A 27,244-nucleotide genomic window follows, 5' to 3' on the forward strand; every position below is an offset into this window, starting at 1 on the left:
AGGCACTAAGAAGTTAGTTTAAAGGCACTCAGGTTCTTGTGACCACCCTTTGCTAGGAAATGTGGTGTTGCACCTCCTCACATTGCTGCAGTTTGTCAGACAATACCGCGGTTCAACCTAACTTGTTAGTCAGACAATACCCCGGTTCAACCTAACTTGTTAGTCAGACAATACCCCGGTTCAACCTAACTTGTTAGTCAGACAATACCCCGGTTCAACCTAACTTGTTAGTCAGACAATACCCCGGTTCAACCTAACTTGTTAGTCAGACAATACCCCGGTTCAACCTAACTTGTTAGTCAGACAATACCCGGTTCAACCTAACTTGTTAGTCAGACAATACCCCGGTTCAACCTAACTTGTTAGTCAGACAATACCCCGGTTCAACCTAACTTGTTAGTCAGACAATACCCCGGTTCAACCTAACTTGTTAGTCAGACAATACCGCGGTTCAACCTAACTTGTTAGTCAGACAATACCGTGGTTCAACCTAACTTGTTAGTCAGACAATACCCCGGTTCAAAATCAAATCAAATCAAATTTCATTTGTCACATACACATGGTTAGCAGATGTTAATGCGAGTGTAGCGAAATGCTTGTGCTTCTAGTTCCGACAATGCAGTAATAACCAACAAGTAATCTAGCTAACAATTCCAAAACTACTACCTTATAGACACTTGTTAGTCAGACAATACCCCGGTTCAACCTAACATGTTAGTCAGACAATACCCCGGTTCAACCTAACTTGTTAGTCAGACAATACCCCGGTTCAACCTAACTTGTTAGTCAGACAATACCCCGGTTCAACCTAACTTGTTAGTCAGACAATACCCCGGTTCAACCTAACTTGTTAGTCAGACAATACCCCGGTTCAACCTAACTTGTTAGTCAGACAATACCCCGGTTCAACCTAACTTGTTAGTCAGACAATACCGCGGTTCAACCTAACTTGTTAGTCAGACAATACCCCGGTTCAACCTAACTTGTTAGTCAGACAATACCCCGGTTCAACCTAACTTGTTAGTCAGACAATACCCCGGTTCAACCTAACTTGTTAGTCAGACAATACCCCGGTTCAACCTAACTTGTTAGTTAGACAATACCCCGGTTCAACCTAACTTGTTAGTCAGACAATACCCCGGTTCAACCTAACTTGTCTGTTTGTTTCTGTCCAGTCACTTTCCATTGCATTGTACTGTGTGTGGATGAGCTCGTATGACACCTGTGGGTTTAACTACTGTATGTTGTCATCCTCTCCCTGCTGCATTTCTCCCCTGTGTCTTTTCTCCATTCCACTGCATTCCTCCTCCATCACAACGTATCATTCCACTAACTCACAGATCAGCGGGGAGGTAGGTTTCATTTCACTTCTAACTCCTCTACCCGTGACCCCTGACCCCAACTCTCAAAGGCACCCTCAGATCAATGTTTACACCTCCACCCGAAAACACGGAAACACACCCCGACCTCAAAATCCCTATCCAGCTTCTGCTATGTTGTTCTGCTTCTCCGTGCAGCCCCTACTATTCTAAACCTATCAGGTTGCTTGTATACATCCCTAGCATGTGTCAGTTGTTCTTTCTCCAATACCCAGTCCTGTCAACCTGTCCTGTCAACCTGTCCTTGACTAACCCTGTCTTCCTCTCCCACCTGTCCCTTGACTTGAACCCACCTGGTCTTGTTTAGCCTGTCCCTTGATCTGAACCCACCTGGTCTTGTTTAGCCTCTCCCTTGATCTGAACCCACCTGGTCTTGTTTACCCTGTCCCTGGTCTTGTTTAGCCTGTCCCTGGTCTTGTTTAGCCTGTCCCTGGTCTTGTTTAGCCTGTCCCTGGTCTTGTTTAGCATGTCCCTTGACCTGAACCCACCTGGTCTTGTTTAGCATGTCCCTTGACCTGAACCCACCTGGTCTTGTTTAGCATGTCCCTTGACCTGAACCCACCTGGTCTTGTTTAGCATGTCCCTTGACCTGAACCCACCTGGTCTTGTTTAGCATGTCCCTTGACCTGAACCCACCTGGTCTTGTTCAGCCTGTGTAATTCATTGCTACTGTTCAGTATGTGGCACATGGTTTACTGTGTGTACTTTACCACAAATCCTCCCGTTGATCTCTCTCTCTCTCTCTCTCTTCACACCCAGTCAATGTCATATTCACTAGTAGATAGCTGCTACAGGTATCCATTTACTACATTTTAACCTCCACTCTCTGTCCTCCTGAATCGGTGTGGGTATTCAGGTGGAGTTAGGTACCATAGGTTCTGCTCGGTATTGAGACAGTCAGCCGGTAACACGGCTACCTGCCGCTGAGGTTCATGGGTATCAGGAAGGACAAAGCGGATCACAAGGGATCATGTGTGTTTCAGACACACTGTTACTACGGGGCCCAGCCACACATCACTGCCCCCCCAATCCTCATGGTCAATATTCGTGTAAATAAAATAGAACGTTTTTTTCGAAGACAATCATGGAACCAATCATTGCTTCTATTATACCAGATGTGAGTGCTGATTATTTTAAAATCGAACACAGAAGAAGGAATATAATTGAGTCGTTAATGGCGGTCCACACAAAGCCCCTGTCGGCCTTCATCTTGAGTTACTTAATGAGATGGGGGGGAGCGGTTGTTTTCTCCTGGTCGTATTTCCCTGGTCGTATTCTCCTGGTCGTATTCTCCTGGTCGTATTCTCCTGGTCGTATTCCCCTGGTCGTATTCTCCTGGTCGTTTTTCCCTGGTCGTTTTTCCCTGGTCGTATTCCCCTGGTCGTATTCTCCTGGTCGTTTTTCCCTGGTCGTATTCCCCTGGTCGTATTTCCCTGGTCGTATTCCCCTGGTCGTATTCTCCTGGTCGTGGTCGTTTTTCCTGGTCGTATTCCCCTGGTCGTATTCTCCTGGCCGTATTCCCCTGGTCGTTTTCCCCTGGTCGTATTCTCCTGGTCGTATTCCCCTGGTCGTATTCTCCTGGTCTTTTCTCCTGGTCGTATTCCCCTGGTCGTATTCTCCTGGTCATTTTCTCCTGGTCGTTTTCCCCTGGTCGTTTTTCCCTGGTCGTATTCCCCTGGTCATATTTCCCTGGTCGTTTTCTCCTGGTCATTTTCTCCTGGTCGTTTTTCCCTGGTCGTATTTCCCTGGTCGTTTTTCCCTGGTCGTATTCCCCTGGTCGTATTCTCCTGGTCGTTTTCCCTTGTCGTATATCCCTGGTCGTATTCCCCTGGTCGTATTCTCCTGGTTGTTTTCTCCTGGTCGTATTCTCCTGGTCGTATTCTCCTGGTTGTTTTTCCCTGGTCGTATTCCCTGGACGTATATCCCTGGTCGTTTTTCCCTGGTCGTATTCCCCTGGTCGTTTTCTCCTGGTCGTATTCCCCTGGTCGTTTTCCCCTGGTCGTTTTCTCCTGGTCGTATTCCCTGGTCGTTTTCCCTTGGTCGTTTTCCCCTGGTCGTATTCTCCTGGTCGTTTTCTCCTGGTCGTATTCCCCTGGTCGTTTTCCCCTGGTCGTTTTCCCCTGGTCGTATCCCTCTCTCCTTGTGCAAAGCTGTCATCAAGGCAAAGGGTAGCTACTACAAAGAATATAAAATATATTTTGATTTGTTTAACACTTTTTGGGGGGTTACTACATGATTCCATATGTGTTATTTCATAGTTTTGATGTCTTCACTATTATTCTACAATGTAGAAAGTAGTTTGGGGGGGGAAACAAAGAAAAAACCCTTGAATGAGTAGGTGTGTTCAAACCCTTGAATGAGTAGGTGTTTCCAAACTTTTGACTGGTGCTGTATTATCGTGAATCGCCCATAGATTTAAAAGAATGGAGGTATGAGTTTTAGGCCACATCACCTTAGGCCTTTAGCTGTAGTTTCAATCAGTTCTTTGTCAGACATTCAGTGATTCTGGTTCATATAGGCATCTCAAAAGGGACTAAAAAATAGACCCGCTCAATCGGCTCCTTGTCAGACATTGAGAAGACATATCCAAGGCCTTGGTTTGTACTTGTATCTCAGCCGTGACTCACTCAAATGATAACAGGAATACATCGACTAGGTCTTTGAACAGACACCATTTATCAGCTCATATGGATATTTTTTGTTTTTGTTTAATTTTCAAGGGCATTGCTATTTTAACAGTTCGCATTGCCTCAACAGATTTAGGCTTGCCTCCCAAATGGCTCTACATACTGCACTACTTCTGACTAGAGCCCTGACTAGAACCTGACCAGAGCCCTGACCAGAACACTGACTAGAGCCCTGGCCAGAACACTGACTAGAGCCCTGACTAAAACACTGACCAGAACACTGACCAGAGCCCTGACTCAAGCCCTGACCAGAGCCCTGACTCAAGCCCTGACCAGAGCCCTGACCAGAGCCCTGACTCAAGCCCTGACCAGAGCCCTGACTAGAGCACTGACCAGAGCCCTGCCCTGAACACCGACTAGAGCCCTGACCAGAACACTGACCAGGACACTGACTAGAACACTGACTAGAACACTGACTAGAGCCCTGACTAGAACACTGACTAGAGCCCTGACCAGAACACTGACTAGAGCCCTGACCAGAACACTGACTAGAGCCCTGACTAAAGGCCTGACTAGAGCCCTGACTAGAACTCTGACTAGAGCCCTTACTAGAACACTGACCAGAACTCTGACCAGAGCCCTGACTAGAACACTGACTAGAACACTGACCAGAGCCCTGACTCAAGCCCTGACCAGAGCCCTGACCAGAGCCCTGACTAGAGCACTGACCAGAGCCCTGCCCTGAACACCGACTAGAGCCCTGACCAGAACACTGACCAGAACACTGACTAGAACACTGACTAGAGCCCTGACTAGAACACCGACTAGAGCCCTGACCAGAACACTGACCAGAACACTGACTAGAACACTGACTAGAGCCCTGACCAGAACACTGACTAGAACACTGACTAGAACACTGACTAGAGCCCTGACCAGAACACTGACTAGAGCCCTGACCAGAACACTGACTAGAGCCCTGACTAAAGGCATGACTAGAGCCCTTACTAGAACACTGACCAGAACACTGACCAGAGCCCTGACTAAAACACTGACCAGAACACTGACCAGAGCCCTGACTCAAGCCCTGACCAGAGCCCTGACTCAAGCCCTGACCAGAGCCCTGACCAGAGCCCTGACCAGAGCCCTGCCCTGAACACCGACTAGAGCCCTGACCAGAACACTGGCCAGAACACTGACTAGAACACTGACTAGAGCCCTGACTAGAACACTGACTAGAGCCCTGACCAGAACACTGACTAGAGCCCTGACCAGAACACTGACTAGAACACTGACTAGAGCCCTGACTAGAACACTGACTAGAGCCCTGACCAGAACACTGACTAGAGCCCTGACCAGAACACTGACTAGAGCCCTGACTAAAGGCCTGACTAGAGCCCTGACTAGAACTCTGACTAGAGCCCTTACTAGAACACTGACCAGAACTCTGACCAGAGCTCTGACTAGAACACTGACTAGAACACTGACGAGAGCCCAAAAATGTATTAAAACCTGTTTTTGCGTTTGTCATTATGGGATATTGGGTGTAGATTGATGAGGACAAAAGTTAATTTAATCAATTTTAGAATAAGGCTGTAACGTAACAAAATGTGGGGAAAATGAAGGGGTCTGAATACTTCCTGAATGCTCTGTATAGGGAACAGGGTGCCATTTGGGAGGTATCTATGATCAGCCCTCAGCATGGTACACTAGCCCACAGTTATTGTCTGTCTGACAGAATCCCCATGTTACCCTGCAGATAGACTTTACAGCTGTCAGCCAGCTTGTTCTGATATTGATTGAAGAAGCAGGTTTCTGCTGAGTTTCCTCACACACACATTGTCACGACTGGTGAGTTTATAGCTCTCTTACAGCTCGCTAGTAGGCAGGGAGACGGGGATGGAGGAAGATGAGGAGACATGGCATTGGTTGTATCCAGACTTACATATAGACTAGTTAGTATTACTATACAGACCAGTTAGTATTACTATACAGACCAGTTAGTATTACTATACAGACAGACCAGTTAGTATTACTATACAGACCAGTTAGTATTAATATACAGACCAGTTAGTATTACTATACAGACCAGTTAGTATTAATATACAGACCAGTTAGTATTAATATACAGACCAGTTAGTATTAATATACAGACAGACCAGTTAGTATTACTATACAGACCAGTTAGTATTAATATACAGACCAGTTAGTATTACTATACAGACCAGTTAGTATTACTATACAGACCAGTTAGTATTAATATACAGACAGACCAGTTAGTATTACTATACAGACCAGTTAGTATTAATATACAGACCAGTTAGTATTAATATACAGACCAGTTAGTATTACTATACAGACCAGTTAGTATTAATATACAGACCAGTTAGTATTACTATACAGACCAGTTAGTATTACTATACAGACCAGTTAGTATTACTATACAGACCAGTTAGTATTACTATACAGACCAGTTAGTATTAATATACAGACCAGTTAGTATTACTATACAGACCAGTTAGTATTAATATACAGACCAGTTAGTATTACTATACAGACCAGTTAGTATTAATATACAGACCAGTTAGACCAGTTAGTATTAATATACAGACCAGTTAGTATTACTATACAGACCAGTTAGTATTAATATACAGACCAGTTAGTATTAATATACAGACCAGTTAGTATTACTATACAGACCAGTTAGTATTAATATACAGACCAGTTAGTATTAATATACAGACCAGTTAGTATTAATATACAGACCAGTTAGTATTAATATACAGACCAGTTAGTATTACTATACAGACCAGTTAGTATTACTATACAGACCAGTTAGTATTACTATACAGACCAGTTAGTATTAATATACAGACAGACCAGTTAGTATTAATATACAGACAGACCAGTTAGTATTACTATACAGACCAGTTAGTATTAATATACAGACCAGTTAGTATTAATATACAGACAGACCAGTTAGTATTAATATACAGACAGACCAGTTAGTATTAATATACAGACCAGTTAGTATTAATATACAGACCAGTTAGTATTACTATACAGACCAGTTAGTATTAATATACAGACCAGTTAGTATTACTATACAGACCAGTTAGTATTACTATACAGACCAGTTAGTATTAATATACAGACAGACCAGTTAGTATTACTATACAGACAGACCAGTTAGTATTACTATACAGACAGACCAGTTAGTATTAATATACAGACCAGTTAGTATTAATATACAGACCAGTTAGTATTAATATACAGACCAGTTAGTATTACTATACAGACCAGTTAGTATTACTATACAGACCAGTTAGTATTAATATACAGACCAGTTAGTATTAATATACAGACCAGTTAGTATTACTATACAGACCAGTTAGTATTAATATACAGACCAGTTAGTATTACTATACAGACCAGTTAGTATTAATATACAGACCAGTTAGTATTACTATACAGACCAGTTAGTATTAATATACAGACCAGTTAGTATTACTATACAGACCAGTTAGTATTAATATACAGACAGACCAGTTAGTATTAATATACAGACCAGTTAGTATTACTATACAGACCAGTTAGTATTAATATACAGACCAGTTAGTATTACTATACAGACCAGTTAGTATTACTATACAGACCAGTTAGTATTACTATACAGACAGACCAGTTAGTATTACTATACAGACCAGTTAGTATTACTATACAGACAGACCAGTTAGTATTACTATACAGACCAGTTAGTATTAATATACAGACAGACCAGTTAGTATTACTATACAGACCAGTTAGTATTAATATACAGACAGACCAGTTAGTATTAATATACAGACCAGTTAGTATTACTATACAGACCAGTTAGTATTAATATACAGACCAGTTAGTATTAATATACAGACCAGTTAGTATTACTATACAGACCCGTTAGTATTAATATACAGACAGACCAGTTAGTATTAATATACAGACAGACCAGTTAGTATTACTATACAGACCAGTTAGTATTAATATACAGACAGACCAGTTAGTATTACTATACAGACCAGTTAGTATTACTATACAGACCAGTTAGTATTAATATACAGACAGACCAGTTAGTATTACTATACAGACCAGTTAGTATTAATATACAGACAGACCAGTTAGTATTAATATACAGACCAGTTAGTATTAATATACAGACCAGTTAGTATTACTATACAGACAGACCAGTTAGTATTAATATACAGACAGACCAGTTAGTATTAATATACAGACCAGTTAGTATTAATATACAGACCAGTTAGTATTAATATACAGACCAGTTAGTATTACTATACAGACCAGTTAGTATTAATATACAGACAGACCAGTTAGTATTAATATACAGACCAGTTAGTATTACTATACAGACCAGTTAGTATTAATATACAGACCAGTTAGTATTACTATACAGACCAGTTAGTATTACTATACAGACCAGTTAGTATTACTATAGAGACCAGTTAGTATTACTATACAGACCAGTTAGTATTACTATACAGACCAGTTAGTATTAATATACAGACCAGTTAGTATTACTATACAGACCAGTTAGTATTACTATACAGACCAGTTAGTATTACTATACAGACCAGTTAGTATTAATATACAGACCAGTTAGTATTACTATACAGACCAGTTAGTATTACTATACAGACCAGTTAGTATTACTATACAGACCAGTTAGTATTAATATACAGACCAGTTAGTATTACTATACAGACCAGTTAGTATTACTATACAGACCAGTTAGTATTAATATACAGACCAGTTAGTATTACTATACAGACCAGTTAGTATTAATATACAGACCAGTTAGTATTACTATACAGACCAGTTAGTATTACTATACAGACCAGTTAGTATTACTATACAGACCAGTTAGTATTACTATACAGACCAGTTAGTATTAATATACAGACCAGTTAGACCAGTTAGTATTAATATACAGACCAGTTAGTATTACTATACAGACCAGTTAGTATTAATATACAGACCAGTTAGTATTAATATACAGACCAGTTAGTATTACTATACAGACCAGTTAGTATTAATATACAGACCAGTTAGTATTACTACACAGACCAGTTAGTATTACTATACAGACCAGTTAGTATTAATATACAGACCAGTTAGTATTACTATACAGACCAGTTAGTATTAATATACAGACCAGTTAGTATTACTACACAGACCAGTTAGTATTACTATACAGACCAGTTAGTATTAATATACAGACCAGTTAGTATTACTATACAGACCAGTTAGACCAGTTAGTATTAATATACAGACCAGTTAGACCAGTTAGTATTACTATACAGACAGACCAGTTAGTATTACTATACAGACCAGTTAGTATTACTATACAGACAGACCAGTTAGTATTACTATACAGACCAGTTAGTATTAATATACAGACCAGTTAGTATTACTATACAGACCAGTTAGTATTACTATACAGACCAGTTAGTATTACTATACAGACCAGTTAGTATTACTATACAGACCAGTTAGTATTACTATACAGACCAGTTAGTATTACTATACAGACCAGTTAGTATTACTATACAGACCAGTTAGTATTAATATACAGACCAGTTAGTATTAATATACAGACCAGTTAGTATTACTATACAGACAGACCAGTTAGTATTAATATACAGACCAGTTAGTATTACTATACAGACAGACCAGTTAGTATTACTATACAGACCAGTTAGTATTAATATACAGACAGACCAGTTAGTATTACTATACAGACAGACCAGTTAGTATTAATATACAGACCAGTTAGTATTAATATACAGACCAGTTAGTATTAATATACAGACCAGTTAGTATTACTATACAGACCAGTTAGTATTACTATACAGACAGACCAGTTAGTATTACTATACAGACCAGTTAGTATTAATATACAGACCAGTTAGTATTAATATACAGACAGACCAGTTAGTATTAATATACAGACCAGTTAGTATTACTATACAGACCAGTTAGTATTAATATACAGACCAGTTAGTATTACTATACAGACCAGTTAGTATTAATATACAGACCAGTTAGTATTACTATACAGACCAGTTAGTATTAATATACAGACCAGTTAGTATTAATATACAGACCAGTTAGTATTAATATACAGACCAGTTAGTATTAATATACAGACCAGTTAGTATTACTATACAGACCAGTTAGTATTACTATACAGACCAGTTAGTATTACTAGTATTACTAGACCAGTTAGTATTACTATACAGACCAGTTAGTATTACTATACAGACCAGTTAGTATTACTATACAGACCAGTTAGTATTACTATACAGACCAGTTAGTATTACTATACAGACCAGTTAGTATTACTATACAGACCAGTTAGTATTACTATACAGACCAGTTAGTATTACCAGTTATATTACAGACCAGTTAGTATTACTATACAGACCAGTTAGTATTACTATACAGACCAGTTAGTATTACTATACAGACCAGTTAGTATTACTATACAGACCAGTTAGTATTAATATACAGACAGACCAGTTAGTATTAATATACAGACCAGTTAGTATTACTATACAGACCAGTTAGTATTAATATACAGACCAGTTAGTATTACTATACAGACCAGTTAGTATTAATATACAGACCAGTTAGTATTACTATACAGACCAGTTAGTATTACTATACAGACCAGTTAGTATTACTATACAGACAGACCAGTTAGTATTACTATACAGACCAGTTAGTATTACTATACAGACCAGTTAGTATTACTATACAGACCAGTTAGTATTACTATACAGACAGACCAGTTAGTATTACTATACAGACAGACCAGTTAGTATTACTATACAGACAGACCAGTTAGTATTACTATACAGACCAGTTAGTATTACTATACAGACAGACCAGTTAGTATTACTATACAGACAGACCAGTTAGTATTACTATACAGACAGACCAGTTAGTATTACTATACAGACCAGTTAGTATTACTATACAGACAGACCAGTTAGTATTACTATACAGACAGACCAGTTAGTATTACTATACAGACCAGTTAGTATTACTATACAGACAGACCAGTTAGTATTACTATACAGACAGACCAGTTAGTATTACTATACAGACAGACCAGTTAGTATTACTATACAGACCAGTTAGTATTAATATACAGACCAGTTAGTATTAATATACAGACCAGTTAGTATTAATATACAGACCAGTTAGTATTACTATACAGACCAGTTAGTATTAATATACAGACCAGTTAGTATTACTATACAGACCAGTTAGTATTAATATACAGACCAGTTAGTATTACTATACAGACAGACCAGTTAGTATTACTATACAGACAGACCAGTTAGTATTACTATACAGACAGACCAGTTAGTATTAATATACAGACCAGTTAGTATTACTATACAGACCAGTTAGTATTACTATACAGACCAGTTAGTATTACTATACAGACCAGTTAGTATTAATATACAGACCAGTTAGTATTACTATACAGACCAGTTAGTATTAATATACAGACAGACCAGTTAGTATTAATATACAGACAGACCAGTTAGTATTACTATACAGACAGACCAGTTAGTATTAATATACAGACCAGTTAGTATTAATATACAGACCAGTTAGTATTAATATACAGACAGACCAGTTAGTATTACTATACAGACAGACCAGTTAGTATTAATATACAGACAGACCAGTTAGTATTACTATACAGACAGACCAGTTAGTATTAATATACAGACCAGTTAGTATTAATATACAGACCAGTTAGTATTAATATACAGACCAGTTAGTATTAATATACAGACCAGTTAGTATTAATATACAGACAGACCAGTTAGTATTAATATACAGACAGACCAGTTAGTATTAATATACAGACAGACCAGTTAGTATTAATATACAGACCAGTTAGTATTAATATACAGACAGACCAGTTAGTATTAATATACAGACAGACCAGTTAGTATTACTATACAGACCAGTTAGTATTAATATACAGACCAGTTAGTATTAATATACAGACCAGTTAGTATTAATATACAGACCAGTTAGTATTAATATACAGACCAGTTAGTATTAATATACAGACCAGTTAGTATTAATATACAGACAGACCAGTTAGTATTAATATACAGACCAGTTAGTATTAATATACAGACCAGTTAGTATTAATATACAGACCAGTTAGTATTAATATACAGACCAGTTAGTATTAATATACAGACCAGTTAGTATTACTATACAGACCAGTTAGTATTAATATACAGACCAGTTAGTATTAATATACAGACCAGTTAGTATTACTATACAGACAGACCAGTTAGTATTAATATACAGACCAGTTAGTATTAATATACAGACAGACCAGTTAGTATTAATATACAGACCAGTTAGTATTAATATACAGACAGACCAGTTAGTATTAATATACAGACCAGTTAGTATTAATATACAGACCAGTTAGTATTAATATACAGACAGACCAGTTAGTATTAATATACAGACAGACCAGTTAGTATTAATATACAGACAGACCAGTTAGTATTAATATACAGACCAGTTAGTATTAATATACAGACAGACCAGTTAGTATTAATATACAGACAGACCAGTTAGTATTACTATACAGACCAGTTAGTATTAATATACAGACCAGTTAGTATTAATATACAGACCAGTTAGTATTAATATACAGACCAGTTAGTATTAATATACAGACCAGTTAGTATTAATATACAGACCAGTTAGTATTAATATACAGACCAGTTAGTATTAATATACAGACAGACCAGTTAGTATTAATATACAGACCAGTTAGTATTAATATACAGACCAGTTAGTATTAATATACAGACCAGTTAGTATTAATATACAGACCAGTTAGTATTAATATACAGACCAGTTAGTATTACTATACAGACCAGTTAGTATTAATATACAGACCAGTTAGTATTAATATACAGACCAGTTAGTATTACTATACAGACAGACCAGTTAGTATTAATATACAGACCAGTTAGTATTAATATACAGACAGACCAGTTAGTATTAATATACAGACCAGTTAGTATTAATATACAGACAGACCAGTTAGTATTAATATACAGACCAGTTAGTATTAATATACAGACAGACCAGTTAGTATTACTATACAGACCAGTTAGTATTAATATACAGACAGACCAGTTAGTATTAATATACAGTAGTGTAGCCGAGTTAGAAAAAGGAGGAGAAGAAGAGAAAAAAAAAATGTCACATTTGAAAATCCATTTTGGTGCAAGAAAAGCAATTACTGAGCAGGGTAGTAGTTGTCCTGGGGAGACAGGGAGACTCACGGTGTGTGTAGACAGTAAAGCGCATTAGGGGAAACAAGCAGTTTAATTTCAGCCCTAACTGACATAGTCTAGTAGTCATTAGTTATACATTATAACTACTGGTATAGTCTAGTAGTCATTAGTTACACATTATAACTACTGGTATAGTCTAGTAGTCATTAGTTATACATTATAACTACTGGTATAGTCTAGTAGTCATTAGTTATACATTATAACTACTGGTATAGTCTAGTAGTCATTAGTTATACATTATAACTACTGGTATAGTCTAGTAGTCATTAGTTATACATTATAACTACTGGTATAGTCTAGTAGTCATTAGTTATACATTATAACTACTGGTATAGTCTAGTAGTCATTAGTTATACATTATAACTACTGGTATAGTCTAGTAGTCATTAGTTATACATTATAACTACTGGTATAGTCTAGTAGTCATTAGTTATACATTATAACTACTGGTATAGTCTAGTAGTCATTAGTTATACATTATAACTACTGGTATAGTCTAGTAGTCATTAGTTATACATTATAACTACTGGTATAGTAGTCATAGTAGTCATTAGTTATACATTATAACTAACTGGTATAGTCTAGTAGTCATTAGTTATACATTATAACTACTGGTATTAGTCTAGTAGTCATTAATTATACATTATAACTACTGGTATAGTCTAGTAGTCATTAGTTATACATTATAACTACTGGTATAGTCTAGTAGTCATTAATTATACATTATAACTACTGGTATAGTCTAGTAGTCATTAGTTATACATTATAACTACTGGTATAGTCTAGTAGTCATTAGTTATACATTATAACTACTGGTATAGTTAGTTATAGTTAGCTATACATTATAACTGACATAGTCTAGTAGTCATTAGTTATACATTATAACTACTGGTATAGTTAGTTATAGTTAGCTATACATTATAACTGACATAGTCTAGTAGTCATTAGTTATACATTATAACTACTGGTATAGTTAGTTATAGTTAGTTATACATTATAACTGGTATAGTTAGTTATACATTATAACTGGTATAGTTAGTTATAGTTAGCTATACATTATAACTACTGGTATAGTCTAGTAGTCATTAGTTATACATTATAACTGACATAGTCTAGTAGTCATTAGTTATACATTATAACTGACATAGTCTAGTAGTCATTAGTTATACATTATAACTACTGGTATAGTTAGTTATAGTTAGTTATACATTATAACTGGTGTAGTTAGTTATAGTTAGTTATACATTATATTTGGTATAGTTAGTTATAGTTAGTTATACATTATAACTGGTATAGTTAGTTATAGTTAGTTATACATTACAATTGGTATAGTTAGTTATAGTTAGTTATACATTATAACTGGTATAGTATAGTTAGTTATAGTTAGTTATACATTATAACTGGTATAGTTAGTTATAGTTAGTTATACATTATAACTGGTATAGTATAGTTAGTTATAGTTAGTTATACATTATAACTGGTATAGTTAGTTATAGTTAGTTATACATTATAACTGGTATAGTATAGGTAGTTATACATTATAACTGGTATAGTTAGTTATAGTTAGTTATACATTGTAACTGGTATAGTTAGTTATAGTTAGTTATACATTATAACTGGTATAGTATAGTTAGTTATACATTATAACTGGTATAGTTAGTTATAGTTAGTTATACATTATAACTGGTATAGTATAGGTAGTTATACATTATAACTGGTATAGTTAGTTATAGTTAGTTATACATTGTAACTGGTATAGTTAGTTATAGTTAGTTATACATTATAACTGGTATAGTATAGTTAGTTATACATTATAACTGGTATAGTTAGTTATAGTTAGTTATACATTATAACTCGTATAGTCTAGTAGTCATTAGTTATACATTATAACTGTTATAGTTAGTTATACATTATAACTTGTATAGTCTCGTAGTCAGGATAGTCATTAATGATACATTTTGGATAATCGGATAGTACAGTATATAGTGTTGATTGTTTATTGTTCATAAGCGTAGGTTATACAAGGTGAAAGCTGTTCTAGTTTTGTATTATGTCATCTGTAGTCTGTCAGCCCCAAGCAAGGCTGTGCTAATGTCACAATATGTCACGACTGCCTGTCTCGCAAACTCAGGCCTGTCAACATTTAGCTGCCAACTCGCCTCTCTTACCTACTTTCAGCTCTTTGTGTCGGCTTAAAGTTACACGTACAAAATACGTGACAGATAATGACTAACGCTAGCTGCTATTTCTCTTAGATTGAAACGTTGACTTGGATAAACGCTCTATCTATACATAAAACAACAGTTCATATGCAAATGGTTCTGTTCTGTTTATTTTTCTGGCAGTTAGCTATTCACTACTGCAGCATTCAAGCTCTCTCTCTCTGTGTGTGTGTGTGTGTGTGTGTGTGTGTTTGTGTGTGTGTGTGTGTGTGTGTGTGTGTGTGTGTGTGTGTGTGTGTGTGTGTGTGTGTGTGTGTGTGTGTGTGTGTGTGTGTGTGTGTAAGCAGCATTCAAGCTCTCTCTCTCTGTGTGTGTGTGTGTGTGTGTGTGTGTGTGTGTAAGCAGCATTCAAGCTCTCTCTCTCTCTGTGTGTGTGTGTGTGTGGATAGTAGCTTCTATTCCCTAGCGACCACGTCAAAAGGCGCTCTCTGTCTCCATGGGAACATCTTTTTAATGTCAGCTTATCTGCACATCAGAGCCTCACAAAGAGAGAGCGGGAGAGAAAGGGAGAGAGAGAGAAAGAGGGAGAGCGAGAGAAAGAGGGAGAGCGAGAGAAAGGGAGAGAGAGAGAAAGGGTGAGAGCGAGAGAGTCAAACAATGCATCTACACAGAGTATCAAATAGTCTCAGAATGACGCAACTCTGTCTCAGCTCTTAGCACCGTCTGACACACTGTCAAAGGGGAACAGATTTAGGTCTTGTAGAGTGTTATTCAAATCAAAGTGGCCTATTTAAATACATTCCCCCTTCTTTTTTTTATAAGGAGCAAAACAAAAGGTTTCTATGGTAAAGTTTTACGAACAGATGTTGTCTGAGTGCTGCGTAACTGGGAACAACTCCAAGTCTCTTCAACAGAAGATGCTGCTCTTTCTCTATTGGTTCAGCTGCTCACCTGTTGGATGGTGATTGGTTCAGCTACTCACCTGTTTGATCGTGATTGGTTCGGCTGCTCACCTGTTGGATGGTGATTGGTTCAGCTGCTCACCTGTTTGATCGTGATTGGTTCAGCTGCTCACCTGTTTGATCGTGATTGGTTCAGCTGCTCACCTGTTTGATCGTGATTGGTTCGGCTGCTCACCTGTTGGATGGTGATTGGTTCAGCTGCTCACCTGTTTGATCGTGATTGGTTCAGCTGCTCACCTGTTGGATGGTGATTGGTTCAGCTGCTCACCTGTTGGATGGAGATTGGTTCAGCTGCTCACCTGTTGGATGGTGATTGGTTCAGCTGCTCACCTGTTGGATGGTGATTGGTTCAGCTGCTCACCTGTTGGATGGTGATTGGTTCAGCTGCTCACCTGTTGGATGGTGATTGGTTCAGCTGCTCGCCTGTTGGATGGTGATTGTTTCAGCTGCTCACCTGTTGGATGGTGATTGGTTAAGCTGCTCACCTGTTGGATGGTGATTGGTTCAGCTGCTCACCTGTTGGATGGTGATTGGTTCAGCTGCTCACCTGTTGGATGGTGATTGGTTCAGCTGCTCACCTGTTGGATGGTGATTGGTGATTTGGTTGATTGGTTAAGCTGCTCACCTGTTGGATGGTGATTGGTTCAGCTGCTCACCTGTTGGATGGTGATTGGTTCAGCTGCTCACCTGTTGGATGGTGATTGGTTCAGCTGCTCACCTGTTGGATGGTGATTGGTTCAGCTGCTCACCTGTTGGATGGTGATTGGTTCAGCTGCTCACCTGTTGGATGGTGATTGGTTCAGCTGTTCACCTGTTGGATGGTGATTGGTTAAACTGCTCACCTGTTGGATGGTGTTTGGATAAGCTGCTCACCTGTTGGATGGTGATTGGTTAAGCTGCTCACCTGTTGGATGGTGATTGGTTAAACTGCTCACCTGTTGGGTGGTGATTGGTTAAACTGCTCACCTGTTGGATCGTGATTGGTTAAACTGCTCACCTGTTGGATCGTGATTGGTTAAACTGCTCACCTGTTGGATGGTGATTGGTTAAGCTGCTCACCTGTTGGATGGTGATTGGTTAAGCTGCTCACCTGTTGGATGGTGATTGGTTAAACTGCTCACCTGTTGGATGGTGATTGGTTAAACTGCTCACCTGTTGGATCGGGATTGGTTAAGGTGCTCACCTGTTGGATCGGGATTGAAAAGCGATCAGCCTCACGCGTTAGATTCATCACAGTGACATTTTACATTTGAGTCATTTAGCAGACGCTCTTATCCAGAGAGACAGTTAGTGCATTCAGGTGAGACAACCACATGTCACAGTAAGTAAATGTTTCCTCTTTAAAGAAGTTAGAAGGAAAAGACTGTGCTAGAAAGAAAAGTGCAAGGTTCATTTGAATTGATATGTTCAATGTTTTATTACTGGGGGAAGGGGGGGTGAGACTGAGATGTCTTATTTCAGATTATCTTTATGAAAATACTCTCATCTCTTAACTGCAATTCCTGCTGCTCTTTTCAAGCGCGGTGATGTCACGGTTTATTCCACACAGAACTCTCCCTGACACCCCACTCAACCCTCCTCCTCTCCTCTCTTCTCAACACAGAACTCTCCCTGACACCCCACTCACCCCTCCTCCTCTCCTCTCAACACAGAACTCTCCCTGACACCCCACTCACCCCTCCTCCTCTCCTCCTCCTCCTCCTCTCCTCTCCTCTCAACACAGAACTCTCCCTGACACCCCACTCACCCCTCCTCCTCTCCCCCCTCTCCTCTCCTCTCTCTCCCTCTCAACACAGAACTCTCCCTGACACCCCACTCACCCCTCCTCCTCCTCTCCTCTCAACACAGAACTCTCCCTGACACCCCACTCACCCCCTCCTCCTCCTCCTCCCTCTCCCTCTCAACACAGAACTCTCCCTGACACCCCACTCACCCCTCCTCCTCTCCTCTCCTCTCAACACAGAACTCTCCCTGACACCCCACTCACCCCCTCCTCCTCCTCTCCCTCTCCTCTCAACACAGAACTCTCCCTGACACCCCACTCACCCCTCCTCCTCCTCCTCCCTGACACCCCACTCACCCCTCCTCCTCCTCCTCTCCTCTCCTCTCAACACAGAACTCTCCCTGACACCCCACTCACCCCTCCTCCTCCTCTCCTCTCCTCTCAACACAGAACTCTCCCTGACACCCCACTCACCCCTCCTCCTCCTCTCCTCTCCTCTCAACACAGAACTCTCCCTGACACCCCACTCACCCCTCCTCCTCCTCTCCTCTCAACACAGAACTCTCCCTGACACCCCACTCACCCCTCCTCCTCCTCTCCTCTCCTCTCAACACAGAACTCTCCCTGACACCCCACTCACCCCTCCTCCTCTCCTCTGGACACTCGTATTACATCCACCTCTTAGGATCCCCTCTTAACGTTCTCCTCTCTCCTCAGTACGTCGTGTCCCTCCGCGGTTCTCCATCCCACCCACCAACCATGAGGTGATGCCTGGGGGCAGTGTGAACCTGACGTGTGTTGCTGTGGGATCTCCCATGCCCTATGTAAAGTGGATCATGGGAGAAATCGAACTCACCAAGGTCTTTACTTTCACTGTTACTTACTGTTTAGCTTTCTTTCTTTTTTTTATCTGTTTTATTCAATCTTTATTACTACAGCACCTTGGGCGTATGTATGAATTGTGTTGAATTAAGTTTAAAGGAGGAGGAAAGCGTAGAAATATAGCACATAGAACGGATTTACCGCTTTTTCAGACTTGCTTTCGATGCTAATGCTAAAGATCTATTACTCGCATTTCTATCTCAAATATATGTCAGATCATACACAAAAGCTAGATAATGGACCTTTAATGATTCTTCTTATTTAGGAGGATGAGATGCCCATCGGTAGGAATGTTCTGGAGGTGACCAACATCAAGGAGTCCGCCAACTACAGCTGCGTGGCCATATCATCACTGGGCCAGATCGAGGCTACCGCTCAGGTCTCCGTCAAAGGTGAGGGGTCAAAGGTCACGCGGTTTGTTTGTGTGTGTGTCTTTCACTCTCTTTTGGCTTAAAAGACGTATTTCAGTGAGTCGGGCCGTATTTCAGTGAGTCTGGCCGTATTTCAGTGAGTCTGGCCGTATTTCAGTGAGTCTGGCCGTATTTCAGTTAGTCTGGCCGTATTTCAGTTAGTCTGGCCGTATTTCAGTTAGTCTGGCCGTATTTCAGTGAGTCTGGCCGTATTTCAGTGAGTCTGGCCGTATTTCAGTTAGTCTGGCCGTATTTCAGTGAGTCTGGCCGTATTTCAGGCAGTTGATTGTGTGTGTGTGTGCGTGCGTGTGCGTGCGTGTGTGTGTGTGTGTGTGCGTGTGTGTGTGTGCGTGCGTGTGTGTGTGTGTTAGAATCAAGACAACACGCTGGCTAGGTCAGTGGAGGACACAGTGTCTTGAGTCCCAAATGTATTCTGTCATCTCTTTGTGCCCTGATAGTAGTGCACTAACATAGGGGAATGATGATGCCGTTTTGGTCACCCAGACTGTAAGGATCCCATGATGAGTCATCTGCTCTGGAACGGCCTGTGTGTTATCACATACACGACAAGCTGTGATGACAAAGGCTGTATCCCCAAATCGCACCATAATCCCAACATAGTGTTCTACTTTTGATCAGAGACAGTATAGGCCCAGGGTAAAAAAAAAAAAATAGTGCACTATATAGGGAATAGTGTCCATTTTTGGGACGGATCCACTGTGTTCTCTCACGTACCTACTGTGATGACTGGGAAGTGTGGTTGGTGACGAACCCAAGCAGTGTGACTCATTATGGCAGATTGTTATGGACTTTGATCCGATCAAACAGCTGTCTTGTGTTTCCACCACAACATCAATTTTACTTGTGTTTGCTACACCTGCGATCTGATCAACTGGCTATCAGGGCTATCTGGGTTCACACACACCTATCATCCCACAGCTATCATAGAGTCTATTTGGGCCTATCATCCCACAGCTATCCTAGAGTCTATTTGGGCCTATCATCCCACAGCTATCCTAGAGTCCATTTGGGCCTATCATCCCACAGCTATCCTAGAGTCTATTTGGGCCTATCATCCCACAGCTATCCTAGAGTCTATTTGGGCCTATCATCCCACAGCTATCCTAGAGTCTATTTGGGCCTATCATCCCACAGCTATCCTAGAGTCCATTTGGGCCTATCATCCCACAGCTATCCTAGAGTCTATTTGGGCCTATCATCCCACAGCTATCCTAGAGTCTATTTGGGCCTATCATCCCACAGCTATCCTAGAGTCTATTTGGGCCTATCATCCCACAGCTATCCTAGAGTCTATTTGGGCCTATCATCCCACAGCTATCCTAGAGTCTATTTGGGCCTATCATCCCACAGCTATCCTAGAGTCCATTTGGGCCTATCATCCCACAGCTATCCTAGAGTCCATTTGGGCCTATCATCCCACAGCTATCATAGAGTCTATTTGGGCCTATCATCCCACAGCTATCCTAGAGTCTATTTGGGCCTATCATCCCACAGCTATCATAGAGTCTATTTGGGCCTATCATCCCACAGCTATCCTAGAGTCTATTTGGGCCTATCATCCCACAGCTATCCTAGAGTCTATTTGGGCCTATCATCCCACAGCTATCCTAGAGTCTATTTGGGCCTATCATCCCACAGCTATCATAGAGTCTATTTGGGCCTATCATCCCACAGCTATCCTAGAGTCTATTTGGGCCTATCATCCCACAGCTATCCTAGAGTCTATACGGGCTATTTCTACCTGGACAAACTGACCAATAGAATAGATAACCTTTCCTACTATTGGGGATAGTAAATTGACACAGGCTCATAGACAGCGGGTCCATAAGGCTATAGGGGAAGCTAAGCTTTCGCTAAGGAAATGTAATGCCCAAATGATGTAGCCTAATTAGCCTACTCCTGTCTATACAGAAATAACTCAAATCATTCAACATAGGCTACTATAGCATCATTTGTGCCACAGAGAGTCGTTTAAATCACGTTGCCTACAGTTCGAAGGAAAGGCAGCCCCCCCCGCCCTACAGTTGGAAGGAAAGGCAGCCCCCTCCCTACAGTTGGAAGGAAAGGCAGCCCCCCCCCTACAGTTGGAAGGAAAGGCAGCCCCCCCCTCCCTACAGTTGGAAGGAAAGGCAGCCCCCCTCCCTACAGTTGGAAGGAAAGGCAGCCCCCTCCCTACAGTTGGAAGGAAAGGCAGCCCCCCCCCCTACAGTTGGAAGGAAAGGCAGCCCCCTCCCTACAGTTGGAAGGAAAGGCAGCCCCCTACAGTTGGAAGGAAAGGCAGACCCCCTCCCTACAGTTGGAAGGAAAGGCAGCCTCCCCTCCCTACAGTTGGAAGGAAAGGCAGCCCCCCCCAATAGTTGATTGTTGAGTTGAGACTGTCAGTGAAAAGTAGACGCCTTGCGGGAAAGCTTTGTTTGGGCATCAAATGGCTATTGCTTTAAAGAGAAGACAATGAAAACACAGTATTTGAGTTATTTGAGTGAACAACAGTAGGGCCTGTAGCCTGTCTTAACGTCAGCAGAGGAGAGCATCGACCGTATCCCCGGTGACTCAGTACTGCTCGTAGTCACTCTTCTTCATTGCTGCGCTACTTAACGTTTATTTTTGGACAATCATTTCCTCCTGCGGTTCAGATGGACGTCATATTGTTTTTGTGTCTCCCCATTTCCTAGATCTGTTATATGGACCATGTTGTCTTTTATTGATCTGTTTGTCCGTATCAGCAGAGTAGGCTACCCTGTCATTTGGCCTATTCTAAAAATATTCTACTAATGTCTCCAGTCGTTTAAAGTAGTAGTAGAAATGTATTTTTCCTGTGCGAATGAAGAAGAAAGGTACTTGGCATAGCACTCTGCCATGCCTTGAACCATCAATCACTGTTTTGGTTTTGTTTTTGCAAACAGTGATTTGAGTTCATCAGGTTACGCACCCAATGTATAACGGGTTCTGGTACGTTAACCAAATGTCTGTTCAATTAAAATGGCGTCTGTCAAATGTCCAGTGACACATTTTCAGAACGGAAACCTTGGTCTTCATGTGTGATGTGACCATCCCTGCCAGGACCCATAGGACATTATATAATGAATCGTAGAATAGCAGTGTCATGTCAGGAAGTAGAATATCAGTGTCTTGTCAGGAAGTAGAATATCAGTGTCTTGTCCGGAAGTAGAACATCAGTGTCATGTTTATAGTCAGGAAGTAGAATATCAGTGTCATGTTTATAGTCAGGAAGTAGAATATCAGTGTCATGTTCATAGTCAGGAAGTAGAATATCAATGTCTTGTCAGGAAGTAGAATATCAGTGTCATGTTTATAGTCAGGAAGTAGAATATCAGTGTCTTGTCCGGAAGTAGAATATCAGTGTCTTGTCCGGAAGTAGAATATCAGTGTCATGTTTATAGTCAGGAAGTAGAATATCAATGTCTTGTCAGGAAGTAGAATATCAGTGTCATGTTTATAGTCAGGAAGTAGAATATCAGTGTCTTGTCCGGAAGTAGAATATCAGTGTCATGTTTATAGTCAGGAAGTAGAATATCAGTGTCTTGTTTATAGTCAGGAAGTAGAATATCAGTGTCATGTTTATAGTCAGGAAGTAGAATATCAGTGTCATGTTTATAGTCAGGAAGTAGAATATCAATGTCTTGTATATAGTCAGGAAGTAGAATATCAGTGTCTTGTATATAGTCAGGAAGTAGAATATCAGTGTCATGTTTATAGTCAGGAAGTAGAATATCAGTGTCTTGTATATAGTCAGGAAGTAGAATATCAGTGTCATGTTTATAGTCAGGAAGTAGAATATCAGTGTCATGTATATAGTCAGGAAGTAGAATATCAGTGTCTTGTATATAGTCAGGAAGTAGAATATCAGTGTCTTGTTTATAGTCAGGAAGTAGAATATCAGTGTCATGTATATAGTCAGGAAGTAGAATATCAGTGTCTTGTATATAGTCAGGAAGTAGAATATCAGTGTCTTGTCAGGAAGTAGAATATCAGTGTCTTGTATATAGTCAGGAAGTAGAATATCAGTGTCTTGTCAGGAAGTAGAATATCAGTGTCTTGTATATAGTCAGGAAGTAGAATATCAGTGTCTTGTATATAGTCAGGAATTAGAATATCAGTGTCATGTCAGGAAGTAGAATATCAGTGTCTTGTATATAGTCAGGAAGTAGAATATCAGTGTCTTGTCAGGAAGTAGAATATCAGTGTCTTGTATATAGTCAGGAAGTAGAATATCAGTGTCATGTCAGGAAGTAGAATATCAGTGTCTTGTCAGGAAGTAGAATATCAGTGTCTTGTATATAGTCAGGAAGTAGAATATCAGTGTCTTGTATATAGTCAGGAAGTAGAATATCAGTGTCATGTTTATAGTCAGGAAGTAGAATATCAGTGTCTTGTATATAGTCAGGAACTCCTGACTCAACAGACTGACTCTTTCTTTTATTTTCTTGGTTGGTGTTTGTCATCTTTAAATGTGATTGTCCACTTGCTCTGTAAACCTCTGGGATTTTCAATAATGTCTGACTGTGTTGCGATAGTTTTTATATGGCGGACTGAGGAGATTTCGAGGTGAATAAAGCATATCCATTACTTGAATTAATAGTCCATGAAACAGTCTTAATATATATGTTCCCTTTTTGAGTTATGGGGTCAGTCAGCATATTCAGTCATCTGTCATCTTAGAACACATCTATCCAGTACTGAAAGATCGCCTTGATTTAATTTCATATAACAAACATCTCATCCCCTCTCTCTCTCTCTCTCTCTCTCTCTCTGTTTCTCCATCTCTCCTCCTCCAGCCCTCCCCAAGCCCCCCACCTCTCTCATAGTGACTGAGACCACAGCCACCAGTGTGACCCTAATCTGGGACTCTGGGAACCCTGAACCTGTGTCCTTCTTCATGATCCAGTACCGGGCTAAAGCCACCGACGCAGGCTTCCAGGAGGTGTGTTGTAACGGCTCGCTGGGTTACAACATGCTTAGCGTTGCAGCATCCCGGGTCACTTTCCCCAAATTCCCAGTTTTTTTTTCTGAAATCCTGGTTGGAGAATTCCTGCTTTCACCTCTTGGTTCTGGGAAACTAAACAAACCGGGATTTCTGGAAAACATGGGAATGTTGGGACAATTACTGGAGTTTTGCAACTCTAAACATGGTTCAAAAAGTAGAACCGCCGATATTGTTCTGTAAGTATCTTTGCGATATAAGTGTCTGCTAAATAACCATATGATGATATCGTAGGTGGACGGAGTAGCTACCACTCGGTACAGCATCGGCGGGCTCAGCCCCTACTCGGAATACGAGTTCCGTGTGATGGCGGTGAACAACATTGGGCGCGGGCCGCCCTCTGACCCGGTAGAAACCCGTACGGGGGAGCAGGCTCCCTCTTCACCCCCTCTGGCTGTCCAGGTCCGCATGCTGTCTGCTTCCACCATGTTGGTCCAATGGGAACCGCCCGAGGAACCTAACGGACAGATCAGAGGGTAAAATGAATATGTCTTATGTAGGCTCAATGAAGCATTCATAGACACTTCATAGCATGTGAATATGACTGTGCCCCAAATGACACCCTAATCCCTATATCGTGAACTACTTTTTGAGTCAAATGTGCCATTTAGGACACAGCCTATGTCTTACGAAGGCTTAATGATAGATGTTTCACAAGTCATTTATAAGCAAAATGTCATACACACAGTGCCTTCAGAAAGTATTCACACCCCATGACCTATTCCACATTGTGTTGTGTTACAGCCTGAATTCACAATGGATTCAATTGATGTTGTTGCTTTTCACCAAGTTTTTAGAAATGTTTTGCAAATGTATTGAAAATGAAATACAAAATCTAATTTCCATAAGTGTAGATGTTAGAATCACCTTTGGCAGTGATTACAGCTGAGTCTTTCTGGGTAATTCTCTAAGAGCTTTGCACACCTCAATTGTACAACATTAGCCCATTATTCTATTCACAATTCTTCAAGCTCTGTCAAATTGGTTGTTGATCATTGCTAGACAACCATTTTCAGGTTGTTGCCATAGATTTTCAATCAGATTTCAGTCAAAACTGTAACTCGGCCACTCAGGAACATTCACTGTCTTCTTGGTAAGCAACTCCAGTGTAGATGTGTCCTTGTGTTTCAGCTTATTGTCCTGCTGAAAGGTGAATTAATCTCCCAGAGTCTGGTGGAAAGCAGACTGAACCTGGTGCCTGTGCTTAGCTCAATTCAGTTCATTTTTTATCCTTAAAAACTCACTAGTCCTTGCTGATGACAAGCATACCCTTAACATGATGCAGCCACCACTATGCTTGAAAATATGAAGAGTGGTTCTCAGTCATTTGTTGTATTGGATTTACCCCAAACATAACACATTGTATTCAGGACAAAAAATGAATTGGCTTTGCCACATTTTTTGCAGTATTACTTTAGTGCCTTGTTGCAAACAGGATGTATGTTTTAGAATATTTTATATTCTGAACAAGCTTGCTCAGAGGGATATTCAATGTCTGTTTTTTTTTTTTACCCATCTACCAATAGGTGCCATTTGCAAAGCATTGGAAAACCTGCCTGGTCTTTGTGGTTTGAATCTGTGTTTGAAATTCACTGCTCGACTGAGGGACCTTACAGTATGTGTGGGGTATTGTGATGTCATGATGGGGTATTGTGATGTCATGATGGGGTATTGTGATGTCATGATGGGGTATTGTGATGTCATGATGGGGTATTGTGTGTAGGCCAGTGACACAAAATCTACATTTAATCTATTTTAAATTAAGGCTGTAACACAACAAAATGTGGAAAAAGTCAAGGGGTGTAAATACTTTCTGAAGGTATTGTATACAGTATAAGGTATGATTGTTGTATTTCTTTTTTAGTTAGAAAATAACTATCAAACAAATATACAAATAATTAAGAAATACTGACACTATTTAATAACGTGCTATCTTGTCTTATCATGTCACATATATAAAACATCTCAATAGGTACAGGTTCTTTCCACTTTTGGTTTGTCAAATGTTGAATGTAATGATTGATTTGTAACTCTCTGCCAGGTACCGTGTGTACTACAGTTCAGACATGAACGACCCTCTGAGTGGCTGGCAGAAACACAACACTGACGACAGCAGACTGACCACCATCTCAGGGTTGACCACTGATATCACCTACAGCCTCAGGGTGCTGGGGTTCACCTCTGTAGGGGACGGACCCCCCTCAGACGTACTGCAGGTCAAGACCCAGCAGGGAGGTGAGAGAGGGAGTGTATCTTAGTGTGGGGAGTGTATCTTAGTGTAGAGTGTGTATCTTAGTGTGGGGTGTGTATCTCACTGTGGGGTGTGTATCTTAGTGTGGAGTGTGTATCTCACTGTGGGGTGTGTATCTCACTGTGGAGTGTGTATCTCACTGTGGGGTGTGTATCTCACTGTGGGGTGTGTATCTTAGTGTGGAGTGTGTATCTTAGTGTGGAGTGTGTATCTTAGTGTGGAGTGTGTATCTTACTGTGGGGAGTGTATCTCACTGTGGGGTGTGTATCTCACTGTGGGGAGTGTATCTTACTGTGGGGAGTGTATCTCACTGTGGGGTGTGTATCTCACTGTGGGGAGTGTATCTTAGTGTGGAGTGTGTATCTTAGTGTGGGGTGTGTATCTTAGTGTGGGGTGTGTATCTCACTGTGGGGTG

At 40.2% G+C, this 27,244-nt stretch overlaps 1 protein-coding gene across 5 annotated transcripts in view; it reads left to right on the top strand.

Moving 5' to 3' along the window:
- The window catches only part of LOC115124740 (receptor-type tyrosine-protein phosphatase F), a 460,456-nt gene that overhangs the window by 286,756 nt on the left and 146,456 nt on the right, over window positions 1–27,244 (top strand). For all 5 annotated transcript variants that reach the window (XM_065013771.1, XM_065013769.1, XM_065013773.1 and 2 more), the window contains 5 exons: window positions 18,981–19,123; window positions 19,411–19,537; window positions 24,373–24,518; window positions 24,813–25,054; window positions 26,620–26,813. In XM_065013771.1, the coding sequence (XP_064869843.1) occupies window positions 18,981–19,123; window positions 19,411–19,537; window positions 24,373–24,518; window positions 24,813–25,054; window positions 26,620–26,813 (852 nt within the window). The remainder of the gene's footprint in view (window positions 1–18,980; window positions 19,124–19,410; window positions 19,538–24,372; window positions 24,519–24,812; window positions 25,055–26,619; window positions 26,814–27,244) is intronic.

The sequence above is a fragment of the Oncorhynchus nerka genome, linkage group LG9b, assembly GCF_034236695.1.
Source record: "Oncorhynchus nerka isolate Pitt River linkage group LG9b, Oner_Uvic_2.0, whole genome shotgun sequence".
Lineage (NCBI taxonomy): Eukaryota > Metazoa > Chordata > Actinopteri > Salmoniformes > Salmonidae > Oncorhynchus > Oncorhynchus nerka.